The sequence below is a fragment of the Bemisia tabaci genome, chromosome 6 (assembly GCF_918797505.1).
Source record: "Bemisia tabaci chromosome 6, PGI_BMITA_v3".
Lineage (NCBI taxonomy): Eukaryota > Metazoa > Arthropoda > Insecta > Hemiptera > Aleyrodidae > Bemisia > Bemisia tabaci.
Window position 1 is genome coordinate 16027835 of NC_092798.1, and position 18549 is coordinate 16046383.

At 42.6% G+C, this 18549-nt stretch overlaps 1 protein-coding gene across 2 annotated transcripts in view; it reads left to right on the top strand.

Moving 5' to 3' along the window:
* The window catches only part of LOC109036796 (protein Wnt-5b), a 135804-nt gene that overhangs the window by 76813 nt on the left and 40442 nt on the right, over positions 1-18549 (top strand). For both annotated transcript variants that reach the window (XM_072301221.1, XM_072301220.1), the window contains 2 exons: positions 2592-2827; positions 14812-14992. In XM_072301221.1, the coding sequence (XP_072157322.1) occupies positions 2592-2827; positions 14812-14992 (417 nt within the window). The remainder of the gene's footprint in view (positions 1-2591; positions 2828-14811; positions 14993-18549) is intronic.

Sequence of the window (18549 nt, forward strand, 5' to 3'; positions counted from 1 at the left end):
GTGTCTGAAAACCTAAGCCTCTTGAATACGACGACGGCAAGGCAACTTTTTCTAAGGTGAACGTGCCCAAGCTTTGTCTTCACGTATCGATTGTCATTCAAATGGACGTATTTCTGCCAAACGGAACTATGTGCACCATGAGGTGAGCCCTGTTATGCACGTATTCTTATGGGTCTCAGGGCTCATGTCTTAATGCACATAGTTCCGTTTGACAGGATACGTCCAAATACAGATCCGGCTTGCTTGCTCATCGGGATATTCTGAGGTTTTCGATCTTCGCTCTGTTGAATCCGATACGGTCCGATGATGTTACTCGGAAGAAGGACAGAGGGTCCCTGTCACGTTAGGAGTGTCACCTACGACAAAAATCGGATGGAATGCTAAATATATTTTGAATGGACTTATATAGAGCTACTAAGAGATTATTTTGATCAATATGAGCTTTTTGTGCCGCTAACGAACATAATTGGACATTTTCATAGTTTGTTGGTTGGTAAATACATTTATTTGTAGGTGCTGTAACAATACATAGGTCATCAACACCTTAGAAAGAAGATATCTACAGAAATGTACAAAACATGGGAAAAGGCGAGGAAAGAATAAATTAAATTTAGAGTTCAGTGAAAAAACAACGTGTGCAAAGTAATTAAAGCAGTGTGTGAAATATTTCATAAAATTTCACGAGGCTGTGAGAAATTTCATATTTTTCAGGGACTAGAGTATGCAACCCGCGCTCAAACCTAAAAAATAGAAGAAATTCCCGATGTTCGCACTTTGCGAAACATGAAAAGGAACCGGTATTTTTCAATATCTTCCAGAAATTTGCGAAATTTCATGAAATATCTCACGGAAAATTTTGAGATTTTATTCTTCATAAAATTTTGCCACCCTGATTCGGCATCGACGCGCTGAAAAAGAAAACTGCAACAAGGTGGTCGATCGTTCGGAGACCTGTGCAGTGGATTTCCTATCGCAGGGGGAGGGCCGATAATTCGATCGGAATGAAAGGTAAGCGAGCTGGCTCCGATCAGGATCGAGCGAGGAGGGAACAGCCAGCAGGTTGCAGAGCACAAAGTAGCCAGCTACTTATAACTCACTCCTGTCGGCGGCTCCGCGGGGTGTCCCCAGCCCCATCCTCATTCCCGTCTCATTTTGTCACTCACCTCTTCATCTCACGCTCCCGCAGGCTCAACCCTCTCGATCCGCTCGGAACAAACGCAGAAACAACCTAATGGAGATGTTGCATGTGTGAGGAATTTGCGATTTGACTGCTGCTTCTTATGTAAAAGTTCGCGAGAAACACGATGGTGCCACTGGTTTTCTCTGAAATCAACTCCCAAGCTCAAAAAAAGCGCTCAAGTCGTCAAATCGTAAATTCCTCACACATGCAACATGTCCATTCCATCGTAGATCAATCGGGGGTAGGTGGTTTTATGTAGAGTACCTGTATATACGAGAGAGTATTGCCATCTCTGTGCCGCTCTCTGGTTAGCTCATTAGTTTTCGGCTATATCATGGGGCTCCAAAATTGGACCAATGTAAACAAACCCGACTCGGAGAACTCGCATTATCGGCTGAGAAGTGAATGATAATCGCACCCAACGGTTAATTTTTGGCATAAATATCCATCAAAGTTCAAGTCCAAGTAATTCAGAAGTAGGATATTAAAAAAATGTCCATCACGTCTAGGACTTTGTAGAGCTATTCCGTCATCTTGTCTGTTTACATTGTGGAGTCAGAGTGACGTTCGAGTGATGTTAGAATGACGTTCGAGTGACATCAGAATGACGTTCGATTGATGTCAGAATGACGTTCGAGTAATGTCAGAATGACGTTCGAGTGAAGCCAGAATGATATCACGGTGAAGTCACTGTGAAGTCACTATGACGCCCGAGTGATTTCACTGTGACGTCAGAGTGATGTCATACGGTGCCGTCAGAGTGATGTTATACGGTGACATCAGAGTGATTTCATGCGGTGACGTCAGACTAATATCATAATGATTTGTTCAATGAAGTATTTATGAAGTGTGTAAGTGTGTGATTATGTATTGTAACAAAGCCACATTCAAGACAGCTTCTTGGCATAATGGCTCTTTTTTACCAGAGCTTATTGTACTTAGATCCCTCCAGCAGATCGATTATTGAATTTGATCGACAAAGCTATAGACAAAGGAGACAAAAGAAATATGGAGTGATCCTATTGGTGGAAGCGGGTGGTTGCAGTGGACGAAGAAGGTAGGTAATAGACTAACTAACGGAAACCGACGAGAGACCCGACAGTCAGTCTATCATTTTCTTCCTTTGTCTTTAGGAACCATCCATTTCAACCAATAGGATTGCTCCATACTCCCAATGTCTTCTTTGTTGATAGCTTTGTCCATCAATTTCAATAATCAGTCCGCAGTGGTCCATGCACGCTGCGGGACTGTCACGAGTGTCACGATCTCTGTATCTTCTGCCTCCCATTGTAATATTTCTATTTCAACATACTAAGTGCTATTCCTCGAGTGCTAGCGGCTACCCCTGGGGTGCTGATCCTCATCGTGGATGACCTTTGAGTGTTTAATGGTCGCGTCCGTTTTGTTGCAGGTCGACGGCGGAGACGCCACAGCTGTACCTGCTGGAGGACACGCCGGAGTGCGGCAAGCTGACGGGGCTAACCCCTGGCCAGGCCAAGCTGTGCGAACTCTACCGGGACCACATGCCCGGGGTGGGCCGGGGCGCCAAGGCCGGCCTGGCCGAGTGCCAGCACCAGTTCAAGAACAGGCGCTGGAACTGCTCCTCGCTCCAGCAGCCGGGTTTCCTCGGCATTCGGGTCGGCATCGGTGAGTCCCGACATCATAGCATCCATCAGTTTTATCCCCGGGAGTGATAAGCATAGAGTACATAGAGTCGTAATGCACGGGAAAAAAAATTGCTGATTCAACAATTCAATTGCTAAAAACAGTGAGTGAAATGTTTCAACGCAGATTTTACAACAAAAAAATGCTACTTTAACCACCCCGTGGTTTAAATTAGTTTACAATGTGGTTAAATTAGTTTACATGTGGTTAAAGTAGCATTTTTTTGTTGTAAAATCTGCGTTGAAACATTGCACTCACTTTTTTAGCAATTGAATTGTTGAATCTGCAATTTTTTTTTCCGTGATGTAAATGGGAAAGCTGGCGCCACTTTTAAGCATTTTCCTGGTCCCGGATCCTACTACTGTGACTACTGTGTCACGCCGGGTCACTTTTTCGATACATAATCGATTGTTTTCAATACGCGGGGAGAGAGGATGGGAATTACTACGCACTGTACATCGCCATTTTGAATCGAAAAAATGACCGAGGCTCGGCGCACACCGGGCTCGGAACTCGTCGACCAGAGCGTGGCACCAGCTCTCCTATTTTATACCGTCTCCATGTACTCTACGGTAGTAAGCAAATTTCATTTCGAGACTCCTACCTTCTTTGAGGGTTCTCTCTATAGAGAAAGTACACTGAGAAAAAAAGTACAATAATTTATACCGAGGAGTACGGTGCGCAGTAATACGGTTACCTGCACCGTACTCTCGGTCATGTGAACCGCAGGGTGCGGGAGTGCGAACCGAGCCGTGAGAGGCCGCGGCTTACTTGACCGAGGTTCTTCCGTGGAAAAAATTCCACGGTGGTACGGTTCACATTACTGCACATCTCGGCTTTTCACTCGGGTGAAATCGGAAACGTTCGGGTGAACAAATTTAAAGTTCGGTTTCTAACCGTCTTTGAGCAAGTGAGTGTTTTCCACGGACTGGTGACTGCAAATTTTTCCAGACATAATTCTTTTTCAATCACAAGTGCATATAAGTATAATGATATTTGAATTTGCCGCGTGTGGTCCGAGCCGGCAACATTTGGACAGCTGGAGCTGGGTGAGTGAGAAATGTGCACCGTCTATCAATTCTGTTCTCTGTGATCATCCTCCTTTGTTATCAGCCACGCTTGTGCAGTGTCGAATGCTTCATTTTATCTCAAATCAACTCTCATATCCCTGAATAATTAAAAAACAGTGCTGAGTTTTTGTATTTGAAACTCTGAATTGTGTGTCTCATGGCTTATCAGTTACTTAAAGTACTCAGGAACGTCCATTTAGGCACTCTTTGTTTCATCAACCTTGTGCCTCCAGAATCAAGTTCGGCACTCGTTGTAATTTGTGATTTCTATTTCTTCCAAAGCCATGGTAACGAAGTGAGAATGTTAACGTATCTATACAAAAAGGAGACTATCTTCTTCCGAATCAGTTCTACAGAGTGTGCTTTTCTCACGCAACCGAACGTCACAGATCCAGCTTGTCTCGTTCCAATGATTTTGTCTAACAATTGAAGTACATATGTTTCTCAGGTACCCACCTACAGTTTTCAGTAATCCCCTTTGTTCTTTTTAGTTAGTTTTCTTGTTTGATGAACCTGCTCTCCTGAATTTAATAGGAGTCTGATTCAGAGAGATACATGAGCCCATCGGTATAACCTCAAAACATCTTCCTCCTTAAAGAGTAATTGATAGCTGTATGACTTTTTAAACAAATTACTCAGCTGATTGCATCTTGCAGTCTCAGTATTTGTTTGAAAATTTAGCAGTGTTGATTCATCTATTTCACCAATAGTTGCAGCCTCACTACTTAAGCTTACGCTCTTACCTTAAAGATTGTGCAATTATTGTCAGGTGCGCGCACAGTGAGTTGTTGCTTAAATGCATGTTACCTCTACATATGGACTTTCATCTTATAATTTTTGAAATGAAAATCAGTGGTGCATCTATTATTTAATGAAAGGCGAATGAAAAAAAAACAAACCAGAAAGTGTAGTGTACTCAAGAGATTCACATCCAACTCTGCAGAAAATTCATACCTTCTGATTCAATCGCAAAAATTGTCTGGTGAGTCAGTGTTTTATTTTATTCTGCGTTTCAACACCATCCATGTTCTCTGCAATTGTGACCGATCAGGATATTCTCACATTTTATTTTATTAACGACTCTAGTGCTCTTCGCAGGGAGAATTAGTTTTAGCATACCTACATTGAATGTCTTATGCCCATCCAACTTCATATTCTAACAAGAACTAGATATTATAATAAGTTGTGCAGTTCTGTAAACCTTTCTTGATACTTAAGTTTTAAAATGGTGTATGCAGAATTTGTATTTGTATTTCATGAGAGTGATCTTTAATCAGTTCTCTTCAAGCAAGTTTTCTCACTGACTTGAATAGAGATACTGTTCCTTGCATGAACCAATCATTGCTCCTAGACCTATGAGGTATTTTTTTTTATTTTCAATCGTGCTTAATTCTTGTTTAGAGAGATGTGTATGTGTCAAAGGCAAATAGTCAAATTAGGCATTTTATCAAATACCTAGGGGATTGTCAATTTCGTTCTGTTGTGCGAGGTTTCTTATGTTTTCACAGAGACCTCTCGAATTTCCAATATTTAAAGAATAGAAATCCATAAAAGTACAGACTTATATTGCATTTTCCCTTCAAAAATGCTCCTCACATTTCTTCAGCTGTTCAAATTATGAAATCTGTTTATTTTAATAGATGATGTGTATTTTGAGGTAAATGTGCAATTCAGGACTAGAAACAACTTACTTTTTATTGTATGAAGCACATTTCTACAGAGAAATTCCTTCCCACATGATCAGAGCATTATTTTGTCTGCAGTTAGTAAAATAATCAGAATTTCAGTCTAAGTGAAAATATTTGACCATTTGCCTAGGCATTCAACAAATGCCTGATTTGACTATTTGCCTTCAACATATACACCTACAACGACCGATCGCGATTCAAAATTGGGAGGAACTGAAGTTACTTGGGAATTTAAAAAAAAAAATGAATTTAAGGAAAATTAGGAAAAATTAATAACCAGCTTTTTCTCTCCCTGCACTGTTTTTCATGCCGAACACCAGATCATTTTCCAAATTAAATTTTAGGCTTCATGGCATCGATTTTGATTAAAATTTGCTGTGCTGTCTGACTAAATATTTTCAAAATTATGACACAGAGCCCCGCTTTTGAAGGTCCGAATGTCTTTTTTAGCCTCAAATAGTGACCGAGGGAGGGTCTCTTCATTTTTCATTTAAATTTCTCTCAGGTATTAAATAAACAATGTGACTTTATTATTGCAAATTAATACATGAAGTCGAGAGATTTAATGAAAGGGGGGGGGAGAGATGATTCCAAATTCCCCTCAATGGAAGACAATATCCCATGTATCCTCTGGGAGGGATGCAAAAATCCCTGTTGGTCTTAGCAGGACCAACGGGGATTTTTGCATCTCTTCCAGAGGGTACATAGGATCTTTTCCTCTATGAGGGAAATTTGGAATCATCTCCTCCCTCTCCCCTTTCATTAAATATCTCGACATTATGTATTAATGGGCACCCTAGCCCCCCCCCCCTCCCCACGAGAAAAAACACGGCAGTCAGGAGTACCAAAAATGGGCACTCCCTACTAGCGTGCGGTAGCGAAAAAAATTGTAACTTCATCTCTTTTGAATGAAGAACTATTTATTTTTGTAGTTGCAGCGAAAATTTATGATAGCTGTTACCTATACTGAAAAATTCAGTCATTGGAGGGGGGGCCATCCGGAGCCCCCCCCCCCCCCCCTGCCCCAGCAGCTACGTCACACCGCCCTACCCTTACCGGCGCACCCTAAAAACGTCGGTAACGCAAACCGCACCACCCCGGTTGTGCAAATCGCAGTTCGGTAGCAGGAACCGAGAGTTCGGTACCCTGAATCGGGAATCTCGGTACCCCGAACCGAGAAGTCTGGTAGTAGCCTACCGAGGATATACTGTAGTGAACCGAAACATTCGGTGTTCAATATCGGCCGTACTGTGCGGTACTTGCTAACGCACTGCGGTTCTCCTGACCGTACTTTTTTTCTCAGTGTAAGAGACCCTCCAGTAGCCTTTTGACGACTCGTGGAAACTTCTCGGGGCTCCACCAACCAATCCTTGAAATAATCTTCTGGGCTGTTGAGTATCATGTTGGATCTGTTCTCCAAATTAAATGCGAACAGACCTATGTTTGCCACACTTGTTTGGCATACTGCTTGAAATTGAGCCCTAGGTTTCGGTTGAATACCTATCCATCCACCACTTCGATACATTACACCGAAAAGAATATGCTACTTTAGCAAATAAGCAGTTTTAGGATGTCAAAAATGTTCATGTTTTTACCATTGAATTGAACGAAGAATTAAGACTTCCGTCTTTACATTTCATCCAAGACGCATTTACGACAAAATCATCGCTTAAAACCCTTACGTTTAAAAAGCAACGGCTTTGTTTTAAAACGCTCTCGATTTATTGCTATTTTATTGGACACACAGGTGGATCCAAGGGGAAGCGTAGGGGGCGCACGCTCCCCCCGTTGGTTCGGGAAAAAGAATAGGGAGGGAAAAGGGAAGGAAAAGAGAAGGAAGAAACGGAGGAAAGAAAAAGCAAGGACGCCTATATTTGGTAATTTTTCATGACAAATTTGACTGAAATGTGCATATTAGATGCTTTAAAATTTCGACAATTTTCTAGGGGAAGCCTTCCGGACCCCCCTTCCGCCCCCCACCCCCATTCGAAGTGTCTGAATCCGCCTATGATCGGACAACTCAATTTGGTTGTTTTTGGGTTTTTTTTTTTCAAACGAACGACCATGCAGATTGTTAACATTGCAGGTAATCTGCTTCATACCGCAGAAAAAACCTGAAACTTTTAAACGAATCGGTTCACCTGTTGACCTATTGTCTTGTAAAAAAAATAAATTGTCCGCTGAAATATGGCAACAGCTGATATCATTTGGTCCCCCTCCGGAAAACACAGCCCATGTGATTCAGAGGAACTCATTTCAACTCTACTTAGTCGCTCATATTGGGAAATCTTTGCCGTAGATATATTGCCAAAGTTTTCGACGGGTGCAAACAAAACGCTCCTTGTCAAATTTGACTTGTGGTCTCAGTTGCGGGACTGAGGAAACCCAAGACTTTGACGTTGTTGGGTCTTGGCTAAGAACTTGGTCGGCATAAGATGGATGATATTTAAAGTTGACTGAGTTGTTCGGTGGATCGTGTTGTGCGCATTTAAAACTTAGAGCTTTAGAGAAAACGAAAATATTACCAAGTGCTCAACATCCGACTATCAAAGCGGATGGGGTGGAAAAATTTTACTGAAATTTAACTGGTCCTCATGAGCGAGCAGAAACATTCATCTTTACTTAATATCGGCGAGGCACGTAGCCCGGGGGAGGAGGGGGCTTGAGGAACTCTAGCCCCCCCCTCCCAAGACAAAAAAGGCGGCGTAAAAAGAAGGAAGAAAAGAGAGAAAAGAAAACACAAAAGGGCATGAAAGGAGGAAGTATGAATCCGTTCATAAAGGAACGTACAGGATAATTATCTTATATGGGATGTATCCTCATTATAACTGACATGTTAAATACGAATGAACATGTCCATACTGCTGCAAGCAACTATTACTGCTCCCAAGCCGCTCATTTTGCCTGCCTAGTTATTGAAGGCGAATTGGTGAGAACGCGCGAGAAAGATTGGCTGGCCATCCAATCATTGATTCATTCATACAACATGAACTAAAGACAAAAAGTGGTTCAATTGATGAAGTGTGAAAGAATTGATTTAAGAAATGCACGAGCAGGATCACGAACGAGAAATATCAAGACAACCTCCCTAACCGCAACTGAATTCATACATATAGCCGATCCTCGTAAAATATTTTTGATTAAAGTAATGCCCTGAAACACCCCCCTTGCTGTAGAGAGTTATTCGGCAAGTTCATTAATCTTACGGTCACGGCGCTTTAAAAAAGAAATCCGTCTTCCGAGGATGGTTGCCAATTCTAGCGTTTAAAATATCTTAAGGAATTAAGGCTCCCTGTGAAAACTGCAGGCCTTGGAGAGTCGCGTCGATGTACCTTTTGACGGTTGCCTTTCAAAGGTTGTCAGCCCGATGAGCTTTGAAGGTAACCGATGCATTCGGGATACATGACAGATCAGATCTTGAGATTTTCAAAGACTTTTGTGCAAAACTGGCTGAAAATTGAAAGATTTATAGCCAGTGCTAAAGGTGATGGTGAAACTACAAAAATGCGTACCCCGTTTGCGGTGTTTCAAAATCTCTGCTTCTATTTTATTTTTCAAAAAGAGATCAGACCAAAATCATGGCTTGGAATTTCCGCAGAATATTCTTCATTCAGAGGAGAAAAAAGCGCAGAACGCGCATTGGCGCCTACAAACCTAACGGGATACTTCACGCATTGCGCAACGCGTGAAGTATCCCGTTAGGTTTGTAGGCGCCTATGCGCGTGTCACGCTGGTTGCCTGCCGCGCCGCAACGCTTTAAGCAACTATTTCGCGTCAGAGGCGTTGCACAGTATCCTACAAGATTGAAGGCGCACGAAATAACTAGTTAGAAGAGGACTTTCAATTTTGACAGCATCTGTTACTGAAAAATGTTTAATTTGGCATTGGAGCGTTTCCTAGGCTCCCGCTTCGGTTTTCATCTTATCATATCCGTACAGTGTACACATGAACATATATTTTTATCTGCTCTTAGGTCTGTTCTCTTTCATGCACTTGATTCATGAATGAAATGTTTTAAGAATGAAGGTAGTATAGTAGTATGCATTTATTTTTGAGGTGGTTCCTGTCATTTAAATGAGAAGAAAAAAATGTGGACATAACATGTCCACAATTTGGACAATTTTGGACATATTCATGGTTGGACATTAAATCATGTGGACTTAATATAGACTGGACTTAATGTTTAGTGGACATTTATTTAATGGACGAAAGGTAGGTGGACATAAAGTCTGGAGCGGCTGGTGTGTTGGTTCCTGGTTCCTTACTGCTCAACGCGACCCATTTTGCATCGAGTGTACGAAAAAATTCAAACAATTCTAGAAGAATTGGCAGTGCTGCCTCCTAAATTGAATCACGGCGCCCATGAAGCACTTCTCCCGACTCCGAGAAACGGGGCTCCCGGATAAGATGCGGAAAGCTGATTGGGGAGAACATCAGGGACTCATCAAGGAAAGAATTGCACTTGGTGAAACGGACTCGTGTGTTTCGTGGCTCCGGATGACTCCCCCGCCTAAAATTCTTAAGCCCCACGCAATTTCTACAGCGGTCGGCGGAGGGTCGAAGTTTCCCGGCTCAGAGGGGGGGAGGGAGGAGAGAGATTAGAGTCAGACGAAAAAATGAAGATATCGTCAAAGCTACTTGCGTATCGCCGAAGCCATCCAAACTTTTCCGCCGAAGACGAATGCCCCTCCGCAATCTACAAGTTGTGAGCTCGGTCGTAATCTACCCCTCGGTTGAGAGAGTGACTGAGCTGAATGTTCGATGTTTCCACGTTGCCGTTATGGACCATGAAACGGGGTAAGAATGGGGGTATAGATTTGATCGATATAAGTCGATGGAAAAGTAAAACGTGAAGCAAGCGCGCGATTTGATCGACAAATTATTAAAATATCGGTGGTGAGTCAATCGGAAATTGTCGATTAACATACCCGTGAATCAATCGACAAACCCATGAATCGATCTACAAATGAATAATATATCCTCGTCGAGTCCATCGGAATGAATCGATTGAAAAAACCCGTGAATCGATAGATGAACCCGTGAATCGATCGACAAATCGGTGGATTGGTCGACAAATCGGTGGATTGATCGACGAATCGGTGGATCGATCTACAAATTATAAAAATATCCTTGTCGAGTCAATCGGAATGAATCTATCGAAAAAACCTGTGAATCTATCGACTAACCCGAGAATTGATCGAATAACCCTAGAATCGATCGACAAACCCGTGGATCGCTCGGCAAACTCGTGAAGCTATCAAATTTTACAGTCGATTTTTTGGCACGTTTAGGGAACTGTACTAAAAATTTAGGTTTCCTGTCAAAATTTTGAAATTGTATCACCAAAATGAAAAATCATGGAGAGACTCTTCCTGACTCGCTGTCAGTACCTAAATGACCTTAATTTTTGGGCCTTGGGTGAGCCGATTTTGGAATTCTAGGCGTCCAATGTAAGTGTTTTGTACTTTTCAAGTCTAATAGCGCAGTTTTCTCAGGCACCTTGACTTTTAAGATCGTGAACAAACACACACACCCCCCCCCCCCCCCCCCCGCTCGAGCTCGGGGATTCTGAGACAATGCAATGCGGATTCCTTGGGGTTGATTCCCTTTTCAACCCCACGCTTCCTGACTCCGTGCGACCTAAAGCAAACGAGGCAAATGACTGGCATGGGTGATCTTATCTCGATTTTCAGCGTGCGCTCAACTAGTGGACTCACCGCTCATTTGAAAAGTGGCGCGCCGGTTTGTATATCTTTCCGAGCGCGCCACCTGAATTGGCGGGAACCAATGGGAGTGAGGTTTCGACTTGTTTACATTCGCGTTATTTTGATGACCTAGATGTAAACAAGCGTGGTTTTTCATCTTCTCATGAGTGTTGTAAGTCCTTTGAATATTAAAACTTGTTCGAGGCTCTTGATTTTTTGTACATATGCGAAGCAGTTTTTATATACCCACCTCAACTTCATCCCTCCAAAGAATATTCAATTCGGTGTTTCCTTGCACAGGATCGATGCCTCAAGATATTCTCTCAAACTATCTGGAAGTTCTCAGTGATAAGCGTATTTGATCCGCTTCGCAATAATTTCACTAGCACTTTACTGTTCGAAATTATTGAGGCTCTCAAGAAGCCATTCCATGAAGTTTCAAACCTTCCATTTTGGTTCGTCTATCAGTTTATTTTATCGCTCATTTGTCACCAAGGATTCACTTATCATGTTGTGATCCTCTCACTCCAGATTTCTTTTAATGTCAGCATCTCACCAGTTTATTCATTCTCTGAGTCACCTTAAAGAGAGTTTTCACAGGAGAGATGTAAAATACGTCTTGCTTCAAAATAAGACGATGGACGGTCTCAATCAATTCAGATTCTAGTCTATTGAGTAGTGTCTATTAGGGCCGGCCAAAGTTTGATTTTCCCATGATGATCATGCCTTGAAAATTGTTGATTTTATGCCTCCGGTGATGCAGATTCATACATTCCTCGAGGATTGATAACGGGATTGAATACATTTCCCTTGAAGCCTCGAAACCTAGACACTTATTGTTAGGGGAGGAAAACAGAAGAGTTGACATACCGGCAGAAAAGACTAAACGCATTAAGGCTGCCATGAACATTCACATTGAATGCCGAAATTAAGAACCTCGATGTCTCGACTCCATACCAGGGCCGGGTTTACCTTCTTGCCGCCCACGGGTCGCCTGTATATTGCCGCCCCCATCTCATTCGTTTTGAAACATCCATAGAAACCATCAGGTGAACGTGCCAGAGGAGGAGGGGTACATAAGACGCGTTTGCTCGCGTTTGGCACATTTTTTGTGAAAGCCTTGTAGGCGCTATGCGTTTCAAGCTGACCGCTGCTGATGAAGTGACCGCACTGTTTTTGACGCAATGCGTGAAGTATTCATGCAGTCTTGTAGGCACTATGAGTTTCACGCTGACCGCACTACGTTTGACGCAATGCGTGAAGTATTCATGGAGTCTTGTAGGCGCTAATATGTGTTTCATGCTGACCGGTGCGCCGATAGGGCTTCTCCTCTCCATCTCAAGTTCTCGCCATCATTGATCTCTGCGCCGTGCCGCTCCAGGCCAAATTGCGTGTTTGGTTTCTCTCTCAACTAGACTAATGAAAGGCGCTGTCATAGGTCTTGTATCACCGAAAGACGAACAAATTAGAAATTACTATTGTTTAACTCTCAGGATATGAGAGATTTTTTCGCCTTTCCTTATTTATGATTTTTTTTCTGAATCAGATTATTTTTTGATACCTACATTTGAAAAAATTACAACATTTGCCGCCCCTAAATTTGCCGCCATGGGCCGCAGCCCATGTGACCAGCCCCTTGATCGGGTTCTGCTCCATACAATGAAATTATTCTTTAAATTTGGTGAAATCCAGGGAAAATTTCACATTCAAATGATAATCTAAAGACCCAGAATGATTGGGTTACAATCTTCGAAGTTCACGCCCCGCGACACGTTTTGTTGAAATTGTCTCGACTGACAAAATCGACATCATTCCTTCTCATTCGATGGAGTAAAAATAATACTCCAGAGGTTTGGGGAAAAACATGTTTGTCCGACTGTGCTGAATAATCAGCACTTTTCCCCGTTTAACCTCATGCAACATATCCACATTTCATTGCATAGCCTGGCAATCTTGGAAAGGAACTACAAAGCAACAAACCTGTAGGGATGCAGACAAATTGGACCAACGCCTTGTTGCTACACGGACGATCCAGCGAACAAAATTGTCCGACTTAACAGGATTATCTAGGATGGTTCCATAAAATATAACTAATTTGTTCCAGTGCCTCATTTACCGACACGAATGATTAAAAATAACCACGAAATGTTTGATCGGAGCTTAAGAGATTAAGAACGTCTGGAAGCGTTTCAAAAAACGCGCCTCAGTCCTCAGTTTCCTGCTTTCAATCATGCCGAAGTTGGTAAGAACAGAGAGCAGTGATTAATAGAGCTCCATCTCGCCAGCTCTCCAGCGATGATGGCGATTTTTACTCTCGCGGATCAACCGCCGAACTGAAATAATTGCCCTCGTGTTGAAGTTTTAGAGAGTGTTAAGTATTGTGTTGCACAAATAAAACACCTTCGAAAAATTCCTGGTGAAACACGCGCTTTGATCATTGCTCGGTGCTACACTTTCAATGTTCAACAATAAGTCACGTATTTTTTCTTCGCCCAATATCAGGGAGGTAGCTAGAATATTCTGGGGGTCCGCCTTTTCCACAGAGAGAGGGAGTTTAGGATTCCGGAAGTCCTACCTCGAAAAATTTTTGAAAGAAAACTTTGAAAACTGCGCTTGCTAATTCAGACACTTCGATCGGAGGGGGGGGGGGGTGTTTGGGGAACTTTCCCCGAAATTTTCGAAATTTTAAAGCACTCAATATGTATTTGAAGTCAATTTCGTCAAGAATTAACTGAAAAAAAAACTCCGGCCCTGGAGGCCCTCCTTACGGGCTGTACAGAGATATACCTTCCGCGTTCCGGGCCTAGCACCCGCAGCAATCAAAGCTATGGCTCCTGCACCGGTAACTTCCAACCTCTGAGCCCGGAACGGACGGAATGTCTATAAGCCCGTAACTTTTTTTTTTTTTTTTCAATGTAATTACCAAATATAAGCTTCGCCTTCATCTTCCCTCCGTTCCTTCCTTTTTTCTTTCTTCCAAAATAAACTTATATTACTACTATTACTTCCCTTTTTCTTTGTTCCCTTTATCTTTGTTCCCTTTATCTTTGTTCCCTTTATCTTTGTTCCCTTTTTCTTTCTTCCCTTTTTCTTTCTTACCTTTTTTCGTTTTCCTGTTCCGGGCGAACGGGGGTGGGGCGCACGCCTCCGTCCCCCGTCTCTCACTGTCCACCTCCGTCTTTCACTGTCTCACTGTTTATTTCGTTTGTTTAATTTTCATCTCTTTTCTCCTGCTCCCCCCTTCACTGAAAAGAAAGTTGCGGGCTGTACACATATCATCCGTTCCGGGCTCAGAGGTCGAAAGTTCCGGGTGCTATATACGTCCGGAACTTTCGGCTTCTAAACCCGGAACGCGGACGGTATGTCTGTACAGCCCGTAAATACAGCTTCCACGGCCGGAGATTTTCTTTCTGTGTTTTCTTGACCTATCCTCTCTTTTCTTTTTTGGCACACTATGTGTTGGCAGAATTGATGACGGGTGCAATCTGTTTTTGTGTGGGCAGGAAGTCGAGAAGCGGCGTTCATGCACGCCATCAACTCAGCGGGCGTCTCGCACAGCATATCGCGAGCCTGCAAAGACGGCCAGCTCTCGTCCTGCGGTTGCTCCAGCAAGAGCCGCCCCAAGGAGCTCCAGAACGACTGGGTCTGGGGAGGTTGCGGTGACAACCTCGAGTACGGCTTCAAGTAAGTATTCCTCCACTAAGACCAACATTCAAAGGAGGGGTATCGATATGGGCCTTTTTTGGGCCCACCCTGAACTCTCCCAACCATAGAGAGAGAGAAAAGGAGGTGTTTGCATCTTGAGGTTTGCGCACCCTGTGACGTAGGTTGGTACAACCTGGCCAGCGAAATCCGGAATTCGAAGTATGAAAGACGGACCATAATGTCCCATTTTTTTGCTTAAATTAACTCATGATATAAGTTCAAGCACTTTTTATAGAATGACTTTTTTCCATAAATTACACCATTTCCAAGAAAATCGATGATAAAAGTCCCTGTACCGACCTAAGTCATCAAAAAAATTCCAGGATGCCCGAAATGCAAACACCTCCTTTTTTTCTCTGTCTCCCAACTCAACGATTTTATTGCTTTTCATTGAGGGTAGATTTTACGCAATACATCATGTTTTGGTCATTTTCGGTCTCTTTAAAGGTCTAATACTGGCCTAAACGTGGGTTTGGCGGCTGATTTCGGCGAAAAATGCTGATTCGGTGGATTCGCGATCGAATGCCATGTAGGGTGCCACATAAGGTGCCGCTGGGGTACACTGAGTGCGATGGCACCCAGTGTATTCCAGAGAAATGGAATTTCAACAATGTCGAATCAAGATTTCATGTGTTCAAAGCAAGTTTTTGATTTGCAATTTGAACCAGGTTGATTCTCGGTAGATTCTAGGTGAGTAAGCACCCATTAAATCCCACGTACCTATAAAATATTCAATATTTCGCTGCAGTTCCACAAATTTCGTGAAATCTCCCCGAAATGACTTGCATAATACTTGACGTATACGACGTGATTTCGTCTCCTCAACAGAGATAAATTAAATGCAATTGAAAATGACCTACCAGGAAAATTTTTCAGAACAAAGGGATGAAACCCCTCTTCCTTTTGACTGTACACCTGCCTCAAGAGGCTTCATATTTGAGCTGTTCCTCTAATTATTTTCTCTTTCTTGGGCCTAATTTTTCACCACTCTATCAAACAGGAAAGAACCAGCATGAAACTGTACGCGTTTGCAACATTAGTTTTTGCTCGTAGACATTACGGGGTTAAAGTGTGAACGTTAAAAAAGAAAATAACTCAAGTTCAAAATCGACGAGCTGTGGGCTTAACCCACCTCTAATACACCCTATAGCTTACGAGATAATGTTGGTTCGGCTGTTTTAGCACCAAACGATGCGATTTGAGAGCAGTAGCGTGGTGTGCTTTGCAATATATCGATTGATCGGTCATTTAAATCAATGGAAAAGGATCGATAAACAGGGTGTTCGCAGCGAACACCTTAATAATCGATTCTTTACCATGGGTTTAAATGGCACAACAATCGATATATCGCAATTCACGCCACGCCACTGTTTGAGAGGGCTCATCAGAGCGAATCCCCACGGACATTTCGGCGCTCCCAGACTGGAGTAACCCATTCAGACCCACTCCCACTCCACCGCATAACCAAAAATCGCGTAACTCAAACGTAAGATGTCACGCAGATACGCTGTTTTTGCTCGGTATGGTGGATGAATAGGACTGCACAGACTGCACATTGAAGTACTTTTCGCTTGAATGAGATAAGCATACACCCGTCTGTCCCGGGTCGCCCCCCCCCAGCCCCGCGGGGAAAGGGGAGGGGGTAGGGGGTGATTAAAAAATCGACTCCGCACTTCACATGCTTGCGAAGCTGATGAACGCTGTGCGGTGGAAAGTGAAGTCGGTTTTGTTTGCAAACAATGAGCCGTGTGGAGAAGTTGAAATAGGAATGTTGCACGGAGGGAGATGATACTGGTATCGGTGTCAAACCTCATGGAAAAATTCGTAGTGCTGATGGCACATCATCTTTATTAGGAGTGTGAACACTATTCGACCCATTTCTGATTGAATTAGCTTTCTAGAGCTAGATTAGGGTGTCTAAGGTAGACATAGACTACATAGAGTCGAAATTTGAATGGGAAAGCTGGCGCCACTTTTAAGCATTTCCCAAGTCCCGAATTCCGTGACTCCTGCGTCACGCCGGGTCAACATTTCGATACATAATCAAGAGTTTTCGATACCTACATAATCTTTAGTTTTCGACATATAATCAATAATTTTTGATACGCAGGGACCTGGCCATCCGATGTAAACAAAGAGGATTTGTATTATTACGTATTCTACATCGCCATTTTGGATCGAAAATGTATCGAATAGGTGGCCGAATCTCGGTGCACACCAGGCTCAGAGCTCGTCGACCAGAACATGGCCCCAGCTTACTTCATCATATTACGACTTTATCCCAAGTAGCAGTGATAGCAATGAGTTGCGATTTTATCGACTTCGATTAATTGCAATATTATCGGATAAAAAACTGCGATTTCATGACATAAAATTGCAATAAAATCGCAATTTTATCGACGGCGATTCAGCGCAATATTATCGAACAAAAAATCGTGATGAAATTAGATAAAATTTCAATTTTATCGAACGCGATTTAATAGAGCTAAAATTGCGACAGAATCGAAGAATATCGCTCATTGTCAGAATGTTGATGATGTCAGTGATTTTATCGCCAAAAAATCGTGTAAAAATCGCAACTTAATTTTATAATATCGCGATTTTTCCGTCAAAAAATGCTACTCGGGTACCAGTCAATCAAAAATTTGCAGCGCCTCTTAATAAACACTGATTCCTTCCAGGACATTCCAACATATTTTTCCTTCAACAAAGAGCTTGAAGAAATCCTAAAAACGGCACCAACGCATTACCCCACCACAATTTACTTACACGACAGCACAATACACACATGACATGCGACGTTTTTGCACTTGTATTCATTCGCTCTTCGAACGCTACCGTTAATTAGCAATCAGCTTATCTCCTCTCGCGTGTGCTTAACGTTCATTGCTTGTGACGCGTGCGTTGTCAAATGTCACGAAATTAAATACATTTTTTTTATCCAATCACAAAGGCAGGGTGGTAGTGACTCGTTTGAGTCACAAACATTTTTTCTTCTCACGAGGAAGAGCGCAGCTAATTTTTCAAAATGTCCACTGAAAAAAGAAGTTAGGTCGCGTGAACCAAAGTTCGGTGTCCCAACCATATCATCCCAACAAATTCGGTCTGTTTGAAACCAAATTTTCGGTTCGTCACACCGAACTCTTGGTTCGTCAAACCGAACTTTCGGTTCGTCAAACTGAACTTTCGGTTTGTGTAACCGAACCTCAACGTCAGTATGAACTGCCGAATAAAGCTCGATCCTATGAACCGAATTTTTGGTTACACGAACCGAAACTTTAGTTTGGCAAACCGCATGGTTAGAATGATAAGAAACACCGAACGTTCGATTCATAAGACTGAAATTTATTCAGCGGGTGTAATCACAGGTATTATGGAAAGCTGTGATTGACATTTGGAAGATTGAATGGTTGATAAGAGATTCTGTGGATTTCATAAATACGAAATACGAATGCCACAAGACCTCTTGCAATGTTTGTCTAAAAAATTTCCGATTAGGAAAGCACGGAACTGTCCGCAAATATTGTAGAAAGATC